Source organism: Rhinolophus sinicus, linkage group LG02 (genome assembly GCF_036562045.2).
Source record: "Rhinolophus sinicus isolate RSC01 linkage group LG02, ASM3656204v1, whole genome shotgun sequence".
Classification (NCBI taxonomy): domain Eukaryota; kingdom Metazoa; phylum Chordata; class Mammalia; order Chiroptera; family Rhinolophidae; genus Rhinolophus; species Rhinolophus sinicus.
The window spans coordinates 9,124,620-9,143,215 of record NC_133752.1 but is presented as its reverse complement, the minus strand read 5'-3'; the positions used below and the strand labels follow the sequence as shown (position 1 = coordinate 9,143,215).

The following is an 18,596-nucleotide window of genomic DNA, read 5'->3' as shown; positions in this document are numbered from 1 at the left end:
AAATGTGGTCTCTGCACACAATGCATAATTCCACAATAAAAAGGAGAAAATGTGGATACATGCTACATTTATGAATCTCAGAAAACATGCAAAGTGAAAGAAGCCAGACGGGAAGCACTGTTTCTATTCACATGAAATGTCTAGAAAAGGCATATTTATAGGGATATAAAACAAAGTAATGTTTGGCTCGGCTGGGGAGTGGGAGTGGGGGTTAACTGCAAATAGGCAGACAGGAACTGTTTGAGGCGATGAAAATGTTCTGAAACAGAATTATGACGATGATTCCACAAGTCTACAGGTTTACTAAACATTATTGAGTTATAGACTTACAATGGATAAGTTTTATGATATGCAAATTGTATGTCCATAAGGCTATTAAAAAAGTGTGTTGTCTTTTTAGAAATGCAAAAGTGAATGTGTAGGAGGTGGTTGCACATTTAGGATGAAAGGTGTCCAGGTTGGAAGTAAAAATTTGGGACTGGTCAGATATACATACAATATCTATACGATAGAATTTGAAGTCTTGTGATGACCAAGGGAATGAGTCTTGATAAAGAAAAGAGGGCCAAGCCCTGAGCCTGGGGTGCTCCAGGCTCGGAGACTGAGAGGTAGGCCAGTGAGTGAGATGGAAAACCAGGAGAATGGAGGCCTGGAAGCAAAGTACAAACGGAGGAGGGAGGGGAGAGCTCAACAAATGATGCTGAAAGCAAGTAAGGTAAAGACTGGAGCACTGACTAGTGCAGTTAGCAAATGTGCATTCATGGGTGACGTCAACAAGAAGAACTTCAGTGGGGAGGGCAGATATGAGGTAGGTTGGAGGAGTCTCAAGACTGGCGACAAAAATTGGGAGAGATGACTCGGGGAATTTTGCTGTAAAGGAGTTTTCTGGAAAATGCCTTTCATGATAACTAACAATAATGATGTGTATGTTTTGTATTCTTTTATGAGCGGGTCAGTCACATGCAGCCACAAGGAGGCAGAAGGAAGGCTCAGGAAACAAAGTCCGTTATACTCCCAGGTCCTAGAGCCAGGAGGCGTCACTCAGGAGTGGGGTAAAGCTGAGGCCACAACCTTTATTAGGGTTTCCGAGGGAAAGACAAGGCAGGACAGGGAAAACAGTTTAGGACTGGTTAGTTGGAACAGTTCTGGAGGGCTCTAAGCTATGAGGGTCTCTAGTGGCTTGGTACCTGGCCTTGGATGATTCAGATAGAGGACTATTGCTTCCTGGGGCCAGATGGAGGAGGTTGGGCTCTCGCTTGGTTAGTTTGCATATCAAAGGCTCCAATCTGGGCCCTTTGTTGTCTCAAAGAATTAGCGAGTCTCTCCCCAACCAGAAAGGTTTTTCTTTTTCCTTTCTTTCTTTTTTTTAAAGACGTCAAACATTATAATATCCAGAAAATAAAAGCAATTATATAATACAACATACGATTTATTTATACCTGTCCCTTCAGTGCCGTGTGAGGTAGTGTCTCCAGCACTGGTGAAGTTTTTGACATTCGTACAGTCCCCAGTATGCATCCTTTGACAAGAATGTTCTTTCCCTTCTCCAGCTGTTTGGGCTCCAAGGATTGCCCAAGACCCAGCTCCTTTGGACAGTCTCCTTCCTGTCACATACTATGCCTTTAACATTTGTTTGCTGGGTCATCTCTCCACATCTAGATGGCTTTTAAAAAATATGCCTAAACGAAATTATCTATTTCCTTTCATTTGCATAAAATTTCACCAGATTCCAAACTTTGTTTTCAACCAATACTGAGAAACTGGCTCTGAAATGATGCTTTCATTAGAGAAACTAACATGAATGAATGGAAAACAGATGTCAGTAATGAGGAAATTTATGTTCATAAGAAACTACTTAACATTTGACAGTTACTCCCTACAGAGATGGTGCAAGTTAGAATCCTGGGCCAGTGTGTACACTTTTCTTCTGGATGTTTATTTGATTTGGAACTACTGCCTGGTCCGTGAAACGCTTTCTTTGCTTGGAATGTCCTGCCCGTATATAGCATGAAGAGCAAATTAGAAGCCAGAGCTTCCACTGCATGAGCTTGTGTGGCGGTTAACTGGGGAGGTGGCACGTCTGGGTGTGTGCCTGGTGCTGTGGGGAAGGCCATACACATATCAGGGGTGCTGGTATCTGGTGTCTGAATGCAGTCTGAACTTGACAACACTGGAATGCTGTAGGAATGCTACAGTGTAGAGAGGGTCTCAGGTTCAAGGTGAAGAGCTGGGGGGTAGCACTCCATGAGAGGTTTGGGAAATCACAGATCTGGACCCAGGAGAGCAGACTTGGTTGGAAGGGTGTGGTGGGTGTGGAGTTGGGGTGCGAGGTGAGCACCCCTAAGCTAGAGCATAGCCTTGGATACAAAGCAGAAAGGCCAGCTTGAGACATCTGTTCACTCAGTAAGCATTGCTGAGTACCATCTGTGTACCAGTGCTGTGCTAAGCAGAGCCCAAAGTCAGTCTCTGCCTTCAAAGATTGCTAGTCTAGTGGAGAGAGGAGACTGTGTACCAGTAAGAAGAGACTTCAGACGCTCCTGCGGGCACAGCGGCCATGAAACAGAGAAGGTCTACTCACACACTGGGGCATCGGGGAAACGTCCCAAAGGAAGTGACATGTACACTGATTTTGAAAGTTAAGTAGCTATGGTAAGATAAACAAACAAACAAACCTCAAATAAAAAAAGAGTTAGTCTAGGTAGGGAGAGAGGAAGAGTACGCTGTGTGATTTACCTGACTTTCTTTGGGCAAAAAAAATGAGGCACAGTCAGATTGACAATCTTGTGAAGACTCTAGCTGACTCTGTGCCCCAAGTGAAGAGTCCCCTGGGGGCCCTGCGGGCCACTGTTGACAGTGCTGGTTGTAGCATTGCCATTGTACCTTCTGTGGCCAACTGTACGCCATTAACTTCCAAGACCAGTCAGGGTTAAGATGTGGGTGTGGGTGCCATAGTGTAGCAACTGAGAACACAGGTTCCAGACACTGGAGTTTGAGTTCTCTCCATCACTTCTAGCTGGTGGTTCCCCTGAACCTTTGTTTTCTGATCTATAGAGCGATGCCTGATGATAAGACTGTTCTGGAAATTAAATAATGTAATGCATGCAAGGATCTTAGCCTGGTACTGCCATGTCAAGAAAGGTAAATATTTTGGTTAGTCATGCAGGAGGCATCAAATTCTTCCAGCTGCAGGACCCTCCGTGGGGCGCTTTCTGCACATCATCTGATTTCATTGTGATAACAGCTGCCCGAAGCCAAGGATTTTAGTATCCCCATTTTATAAATGAGGCTCCCCTAGCTTAGGAAGATTAGGTTATTGCTCAAGTCCCACGACTGAAAGTCATGAAAGTAACATACATGGTCAAATGATTTTCAACAAGGATGCCAAGACCACTCAATGTGAAAAGGATGGTCTCTTCAACAAACGGTGTTGGGAAACTGGCTATTCATGTGCAAAAGAATAAAGGTGGACCCTTACCTTACACCATATAGAAAAATAAACTCAAAATGGATTGAAGACCTAAAATTATAAAACTTCTAGAAGAAAACACAGAGGAAATCTTCGTGACACTGAGTTTGGCAATAATTTCTTGGACATGACACCAAAAGCACAGGCAACAAAAGCAGAAATAGACAAATGGGACTACCTCAATCTGAAAAACTGTGCATCAAAGGACACCATCAATTGAGTTAAAAAGGCAAACTATGAAATGGGATAAAATATTGCAAATCATGCATCTGATGGGGGTTATTATTCAGAATATATAAAAAAACTCCCACAACTCAACACATAACTCGATTAGGAAATGGACAAAGGATAGACATTTCTCCAAACATCATAGACAAATGGTCATATATCAAAAGACGGTCAACATTACTAATCATCAGAGAAATGCAAATCAAAAGATGGCTTTAAGAAGGCTACTATAAAAGCTAACAAACAGAAAATCTCAAGAAGTTGGCAAGGATGTGGAGAAACTGGAAGGCTTGTGCACTGTTGGCGGGAATGTAAAATGTTGCAGCCACTATGGAAAACAGTACAGAGGTTTCTCAAAAAATTAAAAATAGAACTACTTTATGACCCAGCAATCCCACTTCTGGGTATTTATCCAGAAGAATCAAGAGCAGGATCTTGAAGAGACATTGGCACATTCACATCGATAGCAGCATTATTTGCAATAGGAAAGAGGTAGAAGCAACCCAAATGTCCATGAAGGATGCATGGATAAGAGAAATGAGGCCTATACATACAATGGAATATTATTCAGCATTAAAAAGGAAGAAATCCCTGTCACATACTACAATATGGATGACTTGAAGACACTACACTTGTGAATTTAGCCAGTCACAAAGACAAATGCTATATGGTTCTACTTATGTGAGGTATCTAAAAAAGTCAAATGCATAGAAATAGAAAGTAGAATGGTGGTTGCCAGGGGTCAGGGAGAGGGGGAAATGGGGAGTTATTTTTTATTATAAAGTTTCAGTTTTGCAAGATGAAATATTTCTGGAGACTTGTGGTACAACAGTGTGAATATAGCTAACTCTACTGAGTTAACTGTACATTTAAAAATGATTAAGATAGATAATTTTACGGTGTGTGTGTGTGTGTTTTACCACAATTAAGAATAAAAAATACATATATATATATATATATAAATTCCGGCAAAGACAAAAAAAAAAGAGAAAAAAAAATACTTGGAAGAAATGTGACAAAATCTTGTTAATCCTTGAATCTGGTGGTGGGCATATGAGGTTCACTGGATTTTATCTACATCATGCATGTTTGAATTTCCATAGTGAAAAATAGAGGCCTCAACAGGTATTACATTTAGGATCTTAAGACTTGGCACTTTGTCTTAGTGACATTTCATTTACTTTGAGAATATCAAAAGCTATTTTGATAACTATTCACATGAAGCCTTAATAGACGGGCTGAGGAGCTGTTAGCAGAGGAAATAGTGTTACCTATTTCGATGGAAAGAAAAAAAATAAAAGGGGTCAAGGAGGAAATGTGCCTGAGTGATGAGAATTTTTTTCCGAAAAGCAGCCAGTCTACTTGAACTCACGGTAGAGCCTGTCCCCCCAATCATCTCTTTACATCCTAGCTGAGCAAGGACGTGGGGGACAGTGTGGAAGATACTCTCCGATCACTTGGCCCGTCTGGCTCCACTGTAACTAACAGATCAGCTGATTCTGCCACATGGCTATAAGACTTGAGAAGTGTTATTATGCCCAGGGCAGAGTTGCCCACAAATGTTTACCGAGCCCCCACCATGGAGCAAGCATCTCCCTAGGCACTGGAGTTCCATTCCGTGGTGAATGGAGAAGACAATCAGTGACGAGGAGCAAGCCAGGAGGTGACATGAGCTCTGACAGACAATGAATCAAGGGACAGGAAAGAATGGGTGATGAGGTGGGAAAGTGCTATTTTCCACAGAAGGTCAGCGAAGGCCTCCCCAGCCTCCACCCTCCCCTCCCCACCTCCAGATCTCTACAGCCCATTTCCAACAGGCATCTCAAACTTTGCATGATCTTTCTTCCTTTCTACGCCCTAGCCTGTTCTTTCTGCCATCTCTCCTCTTGCTGCAAATGGCACCTCCATTTTCCCAGTTGCCCAAGTCAAAAACCTTGGCATCATCCTTCCTACTTTCACAATCCCTGTTCAATCAGCAATGAACCCTGTTGGCTCCACCTTGTAGACACCCCGACTCCCGCTTCTGCCCACCCTTCCACTGCTACCCTGGGCCCAGTCCCCACCACTTCCACCTGGATCTTTGCTGGTGCCCTCAAACTGGTCTCTCCAGAGTGAAATCAGCACAGCGTCCTTCAGCCTAAGTCTGGCCAGATCACTTGTCTCTCAAAGCCTCCCATGGCTGTCATCCCACTGGCGTTGAAAGTGCAAGGACCCACAAGGCTGGGTACGATTCCCTTCCTCCTTCTCACTAAGTTCTTCTTCTTCCCTCTTGCTCACTCTGTCAGCCACTCTGGCCTCCTTGCTGCTCCTTGAATATACCAACACTCTTGCTTTAAGGCCATGTTCCTCAGGGATCTCGCGTTTCCTTTACGCCTCTGCTCCAACACCATCCTGTTGGAGAGGCCTTCCCCAATGACCTTTAATAATATAGTAACCCCTCCTCTCACCTCCACTGTCCAGCTTCATCTTTCTCTATAGCACTTCTCACCACCGGCCACTGGTCTACTTCTCATGTTTGTTTCACTTGTTTTCCCTTTTTTCCTCTCATCCCCCAACTGGAATATAAACTCCATGGAGGTATTGGGCATTCTATTCTCATCCCCATTTTGCAAATGAAGAAACTGAAGTTTAGGGAGGTGGGGGAACTTGGCCAAGTAAATGAGAAAGTGACAGGTAGAGAGTGGTACCCACACTGGTCTGACACCAAAGTCCATGGCCTCAGCTGTTACATCTCTATTACCTTTCCGTCACAAGTATGATAAAAAGGTGGCTGGGGAGCTTTCTGTGAGTGGGCACCAAGGCCCTGGGATGCTCAGGTGGTCGCGAGGCATTTAGGGGCTGGGGCCAGAGTGCAGACAGATTGGGGCAGAGTGGGAACATCATGGGAAGGTGCCGATTGCACAGTCTCAGAGTCCAGAACAAGTAAAAGAGTGTGGATTTTATGTGATGCTTACTCTGGATTTCTGAGTAGAAAAGTGACACAAAGCGTTTTCAAGAAAGATGAATGTAGTCGTTTAAAAGCATGTCCATAAATGTATTTAACACACCTCCCTTTAAAAGGTGGAGCCTAATTTCCTTCCTCTGGAAGGTGGGCTGGACTTGGTGACATACTTCTAACAAATGGCAATGGTGTGGTGATTTCCCAGGAGAGGTCACAAAAGACATGGCTGCTTCCACCTTGCTCTGGACGCAGTTTTCAGCACACATTTGTGTGTTTTCAGTGCTCTGTCTGGAATCTTCTTCCCCCAAAACTCTACCACAGAGATGCCTGCATACCTGTCAGCCATAGTTCCTCTAGTGCCCTTTCCCGGCCCATCTCAGGTCAGTACACCCAGCCACGTTTCTCCCCACACTTGGCATTCCCTGTACTTGTCTGTCTTGCTCCAATGTGTGTTGACAGAACAATGAACCTGTCCTGCTTGCTGGACCACCTGGCTGACTTTCCGCTGGTCTTGACCGCTCATTCTGACAGGTGCCCGGCTACACAGGCCCCTTATCCGTCAGCCACCCCCACCCCCCACCCACCTGACTCCTAGGGACGTTTCCTCTATGTCTCGGTTCACCAGTGCTCCCAAATCAGCCACAGCTTTCAGCCCTGTCCAGGGCTGCCCAGATATCACTGGTCATGACCTTGCTCAGGCAGGCAAATCTTAGCTTTGTGTTCTCCTCTTCTCCAAATCAGAACTAGTACTATTTTATTTTTATTTTGGGATGAATGCATAGATTAAATCTATTATCTCACTCTCAAACACTTTAGTTACTGTGCATTTATCGAATGTTCTATGCTATTTAAAATCCTTTCATATCCTGTTTTGATTTAATCCTCACAATTACACCCATGGTGATCATGAATGTTTTTCTCCCATTTTAGAAAAAAGAAAAGAATCCACTTTCATTATGCCACAGACCCTTTATTACTGGCCACCCACTCTGACTATGTTTCCCTTTAATTTCAAAATAATTCATTACTTATTCAATAGTTGTGCTACGGACTGAATTGCACCCCAGCAAAATTCATATGTTGAAACCCTAACCCCCAATGTGACTGTATTTGGAGCTGGGAGGTACTTAATGTTAAATGCAATTAGAAGGTGGGGTCCTGATACCACAGGATTAGCGTTCATGCAAGAAGAGACACCAAAGTGAGCACCCAGGGAGACGGCAAGCCAGGTAGGGAGGCTCACTAGAAACCTCCACGCTGGCACTTTGATCTTGGACGTCTAGCCTTCGGAACAGCGAGCAAAAACGAATGCTACCCAGTCTGTGGTATTTTGTTATGGCTGCCTGAGCTGACGAAGACCAGTTACAATATTCCACAGTGAATAATTCTGAGTATGGAGCTCCAAAGCAATTTTATGGGATGAAGTTTGTAATGGCTCTCATTGTATTGTATTACCCCTCTGTGATGGAAACCACATTCTTCGCAGGGTTGGAGGTCAGATGAGCTTGCTTACAAAGCCTTTTAGTTTCCAACAGTTACTTTATTCACAGGTCTGCTACTCAAGGACATAAGGTAGTGGCTGTGTAATAATTATGTAACAATTGAAAGTATAACACACTTTTCTTGTCTAATCCGCTTTTTATGAAAAGCAACCAGTGAGGGGTAACCATTTTCCCTACAATGAGCAGAGAATTAATGCTTTCACCATAGTGGGAAAGAACAAATGCTGTGAAGTGCAGCCCGAGGTCCTCAGAGGGGAGAAGGGAAGGTGTGTGTATGTGGGGGGGGGGGGGGAGAATCAGGACGGGGTCCTCAAGGGGCAAGGTCTCCCAGAGCCTCAGAAACTCCCTCATATCTTTCAACATCCGATTCAAGTCCAATTCATTGACCTGTGTGCCTTCCTAAGTAGTTCCCCCTCCTTTGAATTGCTACATATTTGATTATCTGTACCGTTTCTATTTCAATGAACACATCAGCCTTATGTGGTTCTATAAATACGTCCTGAAGCTATGCGTCTAGTCTCCTAGACAGATGTTTACCTAGAAAATTACCCATGGAGTTGGCGTGAAGTAGGGTGGAGGGGTAGTGACTGTATGAAAAAGAATACCCATTAAAATCCCTGTCTTTCCGATCACAGAAGGCAATTAATGAACTCTGGCTGTACTGAACTGAGAGACACTTACTCCGTGGGCCGCGTCCGGTGGTCACGCTCAGGAGGCGAGTGTCAGGGTCTGGATCGTCCTCCATGGGCTCCCGCTGGCTGCCAAGATGGGGCTTTTCAGACACCATTTCCTGGGGGCCAGCAGTCCGCTGCTGTGGGCAGAGGGGCAGAGACGGTGAGTCCCAGGGCTTCTGTTGACACAGATCCTATCTCAGGATGAGGTGGGTCACTTAAGAAGGGGACAGGCCTGAATACTACTCAGACCTAGAAAACTCTGATCCCTGCTACCTGCGTCGCGATGGTCACCCCTGCAGGAAAGCTCTGTCAACGTTGAGTTTCTCTAGGAAGTTTCTCGTGAAATTACCAAGGCATCCCAAATAAAATGGAAATTTTACTTTTTCTAGATATAATGTACCTGCAGAAATTTGGAGGAAAAAACGAAGCAGGAAAGTCACAAGCAAACTATTTGATTCCAACTCCAACTCGTTTGGAAACAGTTTTTTCTGGGTATTCCAGGACGAAGAACAGCCTCTGATTTCGTCCCCAGACACTCAGGGCTTAGAAGAGGTGGGTAGGTGAGCAGAGGTGGCAGTGGCAGCCACGGCTGCATGATCGATCCTCTTGGGGGTCAGACCAAGGCTTGCGTCCGAACTCAGCTTTACTCTGGGCTCTGGGCAGGCTATTTAACTTCCTGACTTCCATGCTTCCTCTTCCGTAAGAGAAGGGAAATAGAAATCGCCCATTGCCTGAGATGCTGCTATGCTAATGAGGCATTGTGCAAAGCACAGAGATTCTGATTTAAATAAATAGTCTAAGATGAACCTGAGACATTTAATTAAAAAAAAAAAAATCCCTAAGTGATTTCGAAATGCCACTGGGGTTAAGAAACATAATTCTTGGTTTCTTGTAATGCCCCAAAGACTGCTATGTTGTTCTGTGATCAGGGCTCTCGTGCAGCTTAACTTAATGAGATGATGCCTGGGAAGTGGGATGCCTGCTATTCTCTTCTCTTCTCCATCTTTGTCCTTTTCATCCAAGCTCCACAGCCCCAGCCCTGGACACCTTGGCTCACTGCGGTGGCCCTTGAGCTAAGGACTGGAACTCTTCCTATCTGCACTGGGCGGTTGCTGCCTCCGTGGGTCCCCTACCCTACTGCTGAGCCACTACCAACTGTGCAGGAAGGGGTTAAAGCTCCCTGAGTGGCAGAGGGAGCAGCCACGTGGCCTGGCAGCACCTCCTGTCCCCTGCTCTCTCCCCTGGGTGCCCATCCCAGCTGCAGAAGAAGCCAGCTCCTCTGCTCAGCTGTCCCTTCCAGAGTGTGCTGGAAAGGGGAGAGCGGTGAGGGGAGAGCGGAAAGAGAGGTTTCTCCCCTGCCACGAGATCCCTGGTGCCCTCCCTCCCTCCCCACCTCTCCAGCCACTCTTCCCCAGGCAGGCTCCATCACGTGGCTGCTGGCTCAAAATGGCGCTCCCTGCCCCTCCCCTCCCTCTGCAGCTGGCATCTTCAGTATTCCAAACAATCCTCCCTCCACAGAGGGCAAGGACCCTTACCAAGGGAGTTCATTTACCTTGAGAAGGTTGACCTTGCAGAGGGATGCTGCCAGCCAAGGAGGGCCACTCCTGTGGAGGGGAGAGCTGGGGGCGGGAGTGCCAGCAGGCTGGGAGAGGGAGTTAGCTTCCCACTTAGACTGAAGCCGAGTCCGGGCTTGCAGTTGGAGAAAGGGGGAGTTCCCCAAGATTGTAATGCTGCACTGCCATCTATCGCCCGTCTTAGTTTTTGGCTTTTTGATGACAACACTGGAAGGGGGCTCTTTCCTCTATTTTTCTATACCTGTCTCAGGGCATGGGAAAAATCTTAGAGGAAAAAGACTCCAAATACTGACCATGGTCTCATTGTGAGGGTCATCTGGAAGGTCCCACACAAGGTGCTGCACCCGGACCATCCACCCACCTCCCTGCCTCTCCCAGAGGAGGACGTGTGGCCCCTGTGGGTGCAGGTGAGGTGTTAACAGCCCAGTAGACAGACTCATGTTTCTTGGCACTCCCTACCTGTTTCTTTCTTTTTTGTCTTTGAACCTTCGAAGTCTTCTTTCTTCCCACATCCGCATCCTCATCATTTTCAATGAACTCCTTTGTTAAAATGCAAATAGAAGAGTCATCACTTGGTATGTGTGCAACTTGGGAAAGAATCATAAAAGAAGAACAGGGTGTGATTTTTAGGTATCAGTGAAAGTCACCGTCTTACTCTAGGGCCTCCAGGCACTACAGATGAGTGCAAGTGGGGGGAGAGACAACTGAGATCTGAGCAGCCATCCTCATAGACTCTTCTCAAAATAGCTATGACCTTGAAACACTGTGTCCAAAAGGAAATATTGTAAATGAGATGATGGGGCTTCATCATAGAAGATGATAGGGCTTTATTGTCCCAGGTCCTCGTTCATAGTCCTTTATTGAGCACTTACTGTGTTCCAGGCCCTGGGGGCACAGAGATACTCCCTGCCCTCAAAAGTCACAATCTAAACAAGTGAATCTTGAATCTGCCAGGACATATGGACTGGCCCCGAAGGGGGACATAGCACAGGATGACCTCTGAACCGTAGTCAGGGTTTCAAGGGTTGGGCTTCTCTGCTCCCCAGTCTAATATCAAGTAGAGGATGATGAAGACACAGGTTAAATCACAGGAAGTTGAGGAAGTTTTGATTTAAAGAACATTGTAGTAGATCCTTTTTGAAAAGGGCGAAATCCTTTAACAGTGCAGACTTTGTTTTCTTTTTCCACATAACATTTTCTAAAGTTTTATTCATTAAATGTTAGATCTGAATGCTCTCACATTTCAAGCTCTAAACTTTACTAGTCTCAGAGTTTTACACACTGGGGTGCAGGCACTTCTGAATGTAAAAGAAATGGCAAGATAAACCCAGAACCTCTCCCTGGCACACCACGTTTATTAGAATTTTTTTTCTCTAAAATTGGGAATTTAAAAAATTTTTATACAGAACAAATCTGGAACACAAAGCATGGGTTTTAATGATGTAAGAATTCAAAGAAACGGCATGCAGGTTGCTGGGCTGGTTCCAATTACACATCTGTGCCCTTGATCACTGGGGTTAGAGAAGAAGATAAGAACTTCAGTTACAGGAGAGGGAACCGACGTCCCGACCAGGGAAGGGGTGTGTTGTGAGCTTTCCCTACGTCTATGGGACTGACTTCTCGGTCATCCTCTGGGTACAAGCTCCATCTTCACTGGGACCTCATCCCTCAGGGCCCACCAGGTAGGGAGTGTTCAGAGCTCAGGAATTCACCAACTTAGATTACAGCATGTTGAAATTACTGAGGTGTGCAAGTGTGGTTCTGAATTCAAGTCTAAGTTCTTACTGGCTTAGAATGGACGTAGGAGAAATGTAGGTTCGTTTTTATTCTCCAATATTGATTTGATTGTCCATCAATGGAAAGCTGTCCAGTACTAGGACTTCCAATTAGATAGAATGTAAACTCCATGAGGGCACAGGGTTTGTTCACTGCTGTATCCCCAGCGGCCAGAGGAATGATACGTATTTGGTGCATGAATGAATGAGCAAATGTAGAGTCACGTGGTTTTATCTGCGTAACGTGTTCCTCCAGGTTTTTTTTAATTACTCTACTAAAAACGGAATGTTGTCTCCATTTCTGCCTCCAGGGTCTCAAGTCAGTGAGCCCTGGAGTCAAGGGAGATGCAGGCATTGACGGGAATACTTTCTCCTGTGTGGTGGTTTGCAGAATCCACATGGGAGATCGCCTTTGTTCTCTGCTCTATCTAGACAGTGTTTAATGAAGTTGGTACACCATGAGTGAGCAATCGCAGAGGATTGTATTAGTGGCTATAATCTATGCTGGTTAGCTTCATTCTGAGTTTCCTTAGAAGTCTATGTGCTTCAGCAGAGCTGGGCCCCATAGCAGGTGGCGCCTGAGAACTGCTTTGTGTCAGAATTCATGATGCAGTGACAAAGCAGCTTCAGAGCCTCCCAGTAGAGGCAAACTCTGGAGTGCCGGGAGGGCTGCATTTCCCAAACCACCCACCAGGAGCCTATCCTAGCACCCTCTGTGTGCAGCTGGAGAACCATGAACGCTTGCTGCTGGCCTAGCTTCCTCACTTACCACATGTCCAACATAAGCGCACTGCACACACACACACACATCCCTTGGGGACATCTAAGCAACCACTTACCTCTGTGATTATGTTCACTTTTTCTTCCTGGGGATTCATTGGGCTGTGATGGCTCCTCCCTGCCAGGCAAAGCACACACAAAAAAGTCAGGACTTTTGAAGTCAGTGAAATATCTTTCTTACTATTGATAAATATAAGCCGACCTCCATGATTAGGGAAGTGTTTGAGCCGAGTAGATGTTCCATTCATAGGAATACGTTCTTCCAAGCCCAGGACTGGTGGAAATGAGCCCTGTGGGAATAAGGAGGATGACAGACCCCTCTGTCCTCATGACCCTGCCAACGAGCCTGGTTTTGCTGTGCAGCAGGTGGGAGCCAGGGAAGAGTTCTGCCTGTGGAGTCAGATGGCCCTGGTTAGAGTCTAGCTCTGGAAGGACGATTTTCCAGCTTCTCTTCTTCCCTCAAACCTCCACCTTCCCTCCCCTCCTCCCCACCCCTGACCTTGGATCTCATTTCACTGAGCAAAGAGAGGAGACCAGAGAGGGTTTCCACAGCCCGTGCCCCAGAGCACTGAGTCATGTCACCTCTTGTGCTTTCACTTGCTACTGTGAGCTGTGCGTGCTCCCGCCTGGGCCAGGGCTCTGCTGGCACTGGGACCCGTCTCCTCCCTCCTCTAGGACCTTGTCAAGACTGTGTCCCCTTTTCCTCTGGATAATCATTTCTTCCTGCTCTGTTACCTCATTCTTTTCAGTGTACAAAGTGCTGTAATTGGCCCTTTTCTTAAAAAAAAGCGCCCTGGACTTTAGGTCTTTCTAGTCATTGCTCGAGTTTTCAATGCTCTTCAGGAAATCTCCTTCAACACTCGCTTTCCAAGCAGTTCTGTGGACCCAGCACTCCCTGAAACTGCTTTGGCCAGGCTTTCCAATGACTCCTGTGTTACCACATCTAATGAGTGGTCCTCAGCCCTTATCTTATCTGACCTGATACGGGCATTATTCAGCAATGAGAGTGACCCATCACTTTCTTTCTCTTGAAACATTTTCTTCATTTGCTCTGGGACATGTTCCTTCCTGGTGTTCCTGTGCCCACTGGCTGCTCCTTCTCACGCTTCTGAGCTAGTTTCTCCTCACCTGCTGACCACCCCACATGAGTGCCCAAGGCTCAGCCTTGCCTCTACACGTTCCCTGTGGTCTCATCGTTTTGCTTTGCTTTGAATACCATCTACATACTAATAGTCTCCAAGTTTCCATCCTGGGCCCACAGGTCTCCGCAGAACTCCAGACTCAAACACCCAGATGCTAGATGGGTACCTTCACTTGCTTATTAACATGCCTCAGCCGAAGCTCCTCGCCACGAACCCTGACCTGCTTGTCCTGCGGCCTTTCTTGTTGCATTAAACAGAACACCATCTTGCTCAGGCTAAAACCTTGGAGTCGCTCTTGATTCTGCTCTGACTCTCCTATGACACACCATATCCAACCCCTCAGAAATCCTGCCAGCTTTGCCTTCAGATTATACTGAGAATTCAATCACCTCTAAGTACCTTCACTACTCTCACCCTGGTCCAGCACCACTGTCTCTCAAATGGCCTCGCACAAGAACCTTCCAGCTTCTCCGATTCCGCCTTGCTTACCTACAGTCTATTCTCTATGTTGAAGCCAGAGTAAATTGTTTAAAATTTGAGTGAGATCATGTTATTTCTCCACTCAAAATCCTCCGACGACTCCCCTTTCTCAACAAGGCAAAATCCCAAATCCTTTCAATGGCCTGCAAAGCTGCATGATCTACACTTGAATCCTCTGGCCTCAGTGCCTTTGTACTTGCTGTTGCCTCTGCCTAGAACTCTCTTTCTGCATGTCTCTCTCTCTTTCTCTTTCAATCCCTTCAGGACTCTGTTCAAATTTCATTTGATCAGAGAGGTCTTCCCTAAATACTCACAACGCAGTGATAACCTTCTGCTCTCACCCTACTGGATCTCCCTAACTACCTATACTGATTTATTTTCCACAGTACTAATCACCTGTTCACACACATACTTAGTTGTGATTGCCTGCCCATTCCCATTAGAATAAACTACAAGAGGACAGGAACATTTGTTCTTTCCTTACCCCCAGAGCCTAGGCCTATGGCACACAGTAGACATTCAATAAATATTTGTCGAATGAATGACCAAAATCACTATTTATCCGCTGCATCTTCATAGCCCCATTCTGGAGCCCTTTAAAGACTCATTGTCCTCTCTGGGCTGACGTGAAGATTAAATGAGAGGAAATGTGGAGAAATACCAGGGCTGACACGTTGTAGGCCTTTCCTGATATCCCTGGAAGCCCAGTCTTCACTGGGACTTGGTTATTTCAGCAGCTCACCTGAGGTGTTCAAGGTTTCACTGACCTTAATCGGGAATTAGCACGTTAACGGGAAGCAGAGCACTGGAAATTTGACTGTCTCCCATCTACACCTCTGCACAGGCTACAGAAATAGAGGAAGGGAAATGATGAAAGCAGCTAAGAAAATAAAAATGTGAGGAGGTAACTCTAGAAACAACAAGGGGGCAGATAATGTTGAAGGACACAAAAGCTCTCTAAGAAACAACTCTGGCAATTAAGAACTGGAAAAAAAAGAACTGTGAAGTCATTTAGTAACTAAAAAAAGATTCTCAATAAATTAAAAAATGTGATGTATGAAAGAAAGAAGTAGAAGTAGAAAATGAAAAATGTAATGGGGTTGATTTTTTCTCCTTATTCTTTCCTGATCATTACCTTTGAATGAGTTTCTAATGACAGCAAAATTTATTTTTTTATGAACACTCTTGCTAAGAAAAGATAAATCAGTACTCCCCAACTTTAATATACCACTTGTCGTCATATGCACCGAGCACTTGTTAATATACTTCTATTGGCAACATCAAAATAAGAGCCATGATTTACTGCAGGCTTCCTTTGTACTCTCTCTATATCCAAGTTGTCACTAGGCCTCACAATAACACTTCTAGCTTAGTAGCTGTTGCCTCAATTTACATGTAAGGAAACCGAGGTTTCCTCTGAGTCTAATCTCTGACAGTTTACCTAATTTGCCCAAGATTATAGTCTTGGGCCACATTTAGAACATTTAGAACTTGACCCCACGACTGTGATTCCAGAGTCCAGCCCCTTGCTGCTCTCTCTCTCTCTCTCTCTCTCTCTCTCTCTCTCTCTCTCTCTGTCTCACCATATGTTCTTGCTTTTTCAATGATATCAGTAACTGTTCTATGCTAGACCACTATTCTGGAACTATTTTCCATTGAAAACTGTGGCGCATTGCCTCAGTGAGAAAGAGCTTTGGCTACTCAGGCCAGTGATTTGTTTAACTCAGTGCAGAACACCAAAGGCATTTTTGAAGGAAAGTACTGACACCTTCATCAAGGCAAAGACTATCCCTGAGGGTCACCAGAGGATCAGAGTCGTAAAAGGACCCTGTGACAAATTCTACAGAATGTAAGAAAGAAAGGAATGAAGGTAGATGAAAAAGGTGGCATCGTATGAATCTCAGCCTTGGCTGCTTAAAAAATAATACAGTATATGCATCCTACTCCAGGACAGTGAAAACATGGGTTTATAGAAAGAGTGAGGGCTCTGTAAAAAATTCTGTGGACCTGGGTTCAATTCCAGCACTATTTACCAGTTGTGTGATCTTGGAGCAATGCCTTTACCTCTCTGAGATACGTTTCTATGTCTGTGAATGTGGGGCCATAATTCCTACCTCGATAAATAATTTTATACGGGTTAAATAATAGAATGTGTGTAGTAAAACGCCTAACACTTACCACGCTCTCCATTCTGGTTAGTGTTATCAGGAGAAGGTGGTGGGAGGGAGGGAAAGTAGAAGCATAGAGTGAGGGAGGAAAAAGAGCTTAGCGGACAGAAGGGGAGTCACAAGAAAGACCGTATGTGATGTTCAAGTCCCCCGTTACCACCTTTGGTTCCTCTCTTCATCCCACTGGTCCAATAAGCAATACCTCCCCTCGCTTCCCCAGCTGGGCCCAGGGCAGTTTCCTTTCTGTTTCCATTCATGGTGATTTGAAGCCTTCCGCTGCCCTCAGAAGCACAAATATTTTCTCCCTGTGTACAGTGCTTAACTTTTTCTGTCCCATCCTGTTAGAACCTTGGGCAGGTGCCACACACACCCTTTTTGAATCCATTACCTACTTCTATAAGTTATTCTAGCCATAGCTTCCAGTAGTAGAAGGTTAGTGACAAATGGCTTTATCGAATCATTTAATCAGCTTCATATAATGTGTATCGCCTTCAAAGAGTACATACAAATATCTGAGCTGAGCTGGGTGGTATATGCCCGATGCACACACGTGATGAACTGAGTGTCTCAGGCGCTCCCCAGGGGTGGTCCTGCTGGGTGCTAAGAGCCTTAGACCCTTTTATAAGTCTCTTATGGCACTTAGCTCATGGCACTGTTATTATCTGTTTGTAAGTCTGTCTTCCCGGTAAACCCTGAGCTTCTGACCTGGTCTAATTCATCTTAGTACCCTTTAAACTCCCGCACTCTGCCTGGTGTGTTGTTGATGCTCAATAAATGTGTGAATGATTGTCTCTTTACACAAGCTCCAGGAGAGACAGAGAGAGATTTCATTCTGGTGCTGAGTTTATTTGCAGAAGTTACATGAAAATTTAATAACATCCATGTATTTCCCGTTAGACTTTATTTGCTTTTCATAGCACCTCTTTGCAATGAAGGGAAACAATCAGTTTAAATCACAGCCAGCAGATTTTCATGTGGTTTTTTGGGAGAGAGCAGGGATCCTCAGCCCCGTCTGTCACGGCCCTGTGCTGTCTAATGCCAAGAAAAGGGAAGCTTGCAATAGCTAGTACTTAGCCCTTCGAACCAATGTGAGCTAAAAGGCCCGGAAATGCAAACGCAGCAAATGTTCCTGGGAGTCTGGAATGCAACAGGATGGAGGGGATGAAAGTCCCAGGAAGGAGGCAGGGTGACCAGCTGGGAGGGATTCACCAGGGTTGTGAGGAGCTGCGTTGAATGTTTCTACACACCAGAACCCAGGCAGAAGTGCAAATCAAAGCAGCCGAGTAGTGCGCTATGTTTTAATTCCAGAAAGTAAAGCATGAATAATAATGATGAGAGCCCCTAACTTTACAAGTCAGTGAAATCTGCTCTGGGTACCGAGGGCAGAGGCTGAACTCCAAGGCAGGAAACCGAAAGCGGGACCCCAGTGCTGCAGCCCTGCTCCCGGGAAGAACAGATTTACCTGAAAGACCTTTACGAAGGCACTTTGCCGAGTCCGCTATCCCAGATGAAAGGGAAGTGGAGCTGGGTCTTCCTGTTGAATCTTCCAAGCGTCCAAAGGAAGGGCTGAATGTTGGGGCGTCCCCGGGCGGTGCCCTGGGAAGCTGCAGCCATGTCTCCAGCAAAAACACGCACTTAGCAACGTGTTCCTAAGGGAGGTGGCTTGGTGGCTTTATTTCTCTTAAAGTGACAGCTTACTCCTAGGAGTGGAACACAAAGGTGTGTGGGGGGTGAGAGCAGAGAGCAGCCTACGGGACAAGGGCAGAGAAATCAACCTGGGGGAGGAGCTGGGCAGAAATTAGATAAAACTTTAAGAGCCGTTCCTTCCCTCATGTGTGGGGTCCCTGGCATTTCTGGTAAAAGACA

The 18,596-nt window shown here is 45.5% G+C and overlaps 1 protein-coding gene across 8 annotated transcripts in view; it reads right to left on the bottom strand.

The window, feature by feature from the left end:
• CC2D2A (coiled-coil and C2 domain containing 2A) overlaps positions 1 to 18,360 on the bottom strand; it is a 112,035-nt gene extending 93,675 nt beyond the window's left edge. For 3 of the 8 annotated variants that reach the window (XM_074321527.1, XM_019740860.2, XM_074321564.1), the window contains exons 1-4: positions 18,193 to 18,360; positions 13,000 to 13,058; positions 10,845 to 10,925; positions 8,819 to 8,948 (exon numbers count right to left, since the gene is read on the bottom strand). In XM_074321527.1, coding sequence (XP_074177628.1) covers positions 8,819 to 8,948; positions 10,845 to 10,925; positions 13,000 to 13,038 — 250 coding nt within the window. In that variant the 5' untranslated portion in view covers positions 13,039 to 13,058; positions 18,193 to 18,360. Of the gene's footprint in view, positions 1 to 8,818; positions 8,949 to 10,363; positions 10,499 to 10,844; positions 10,973 to 12,999; positions 13,059 to 18,192 lie in introns of those variants that run through there. The other 5 variants (XM_074321540.1, XM_074321533.1, XM_074321561.1 and 2 more) reach the window with 5 other exon arrangements.
• Between the last annotated feature and the right edge of the window lie 236 nt (positions 18,361 to 18,596).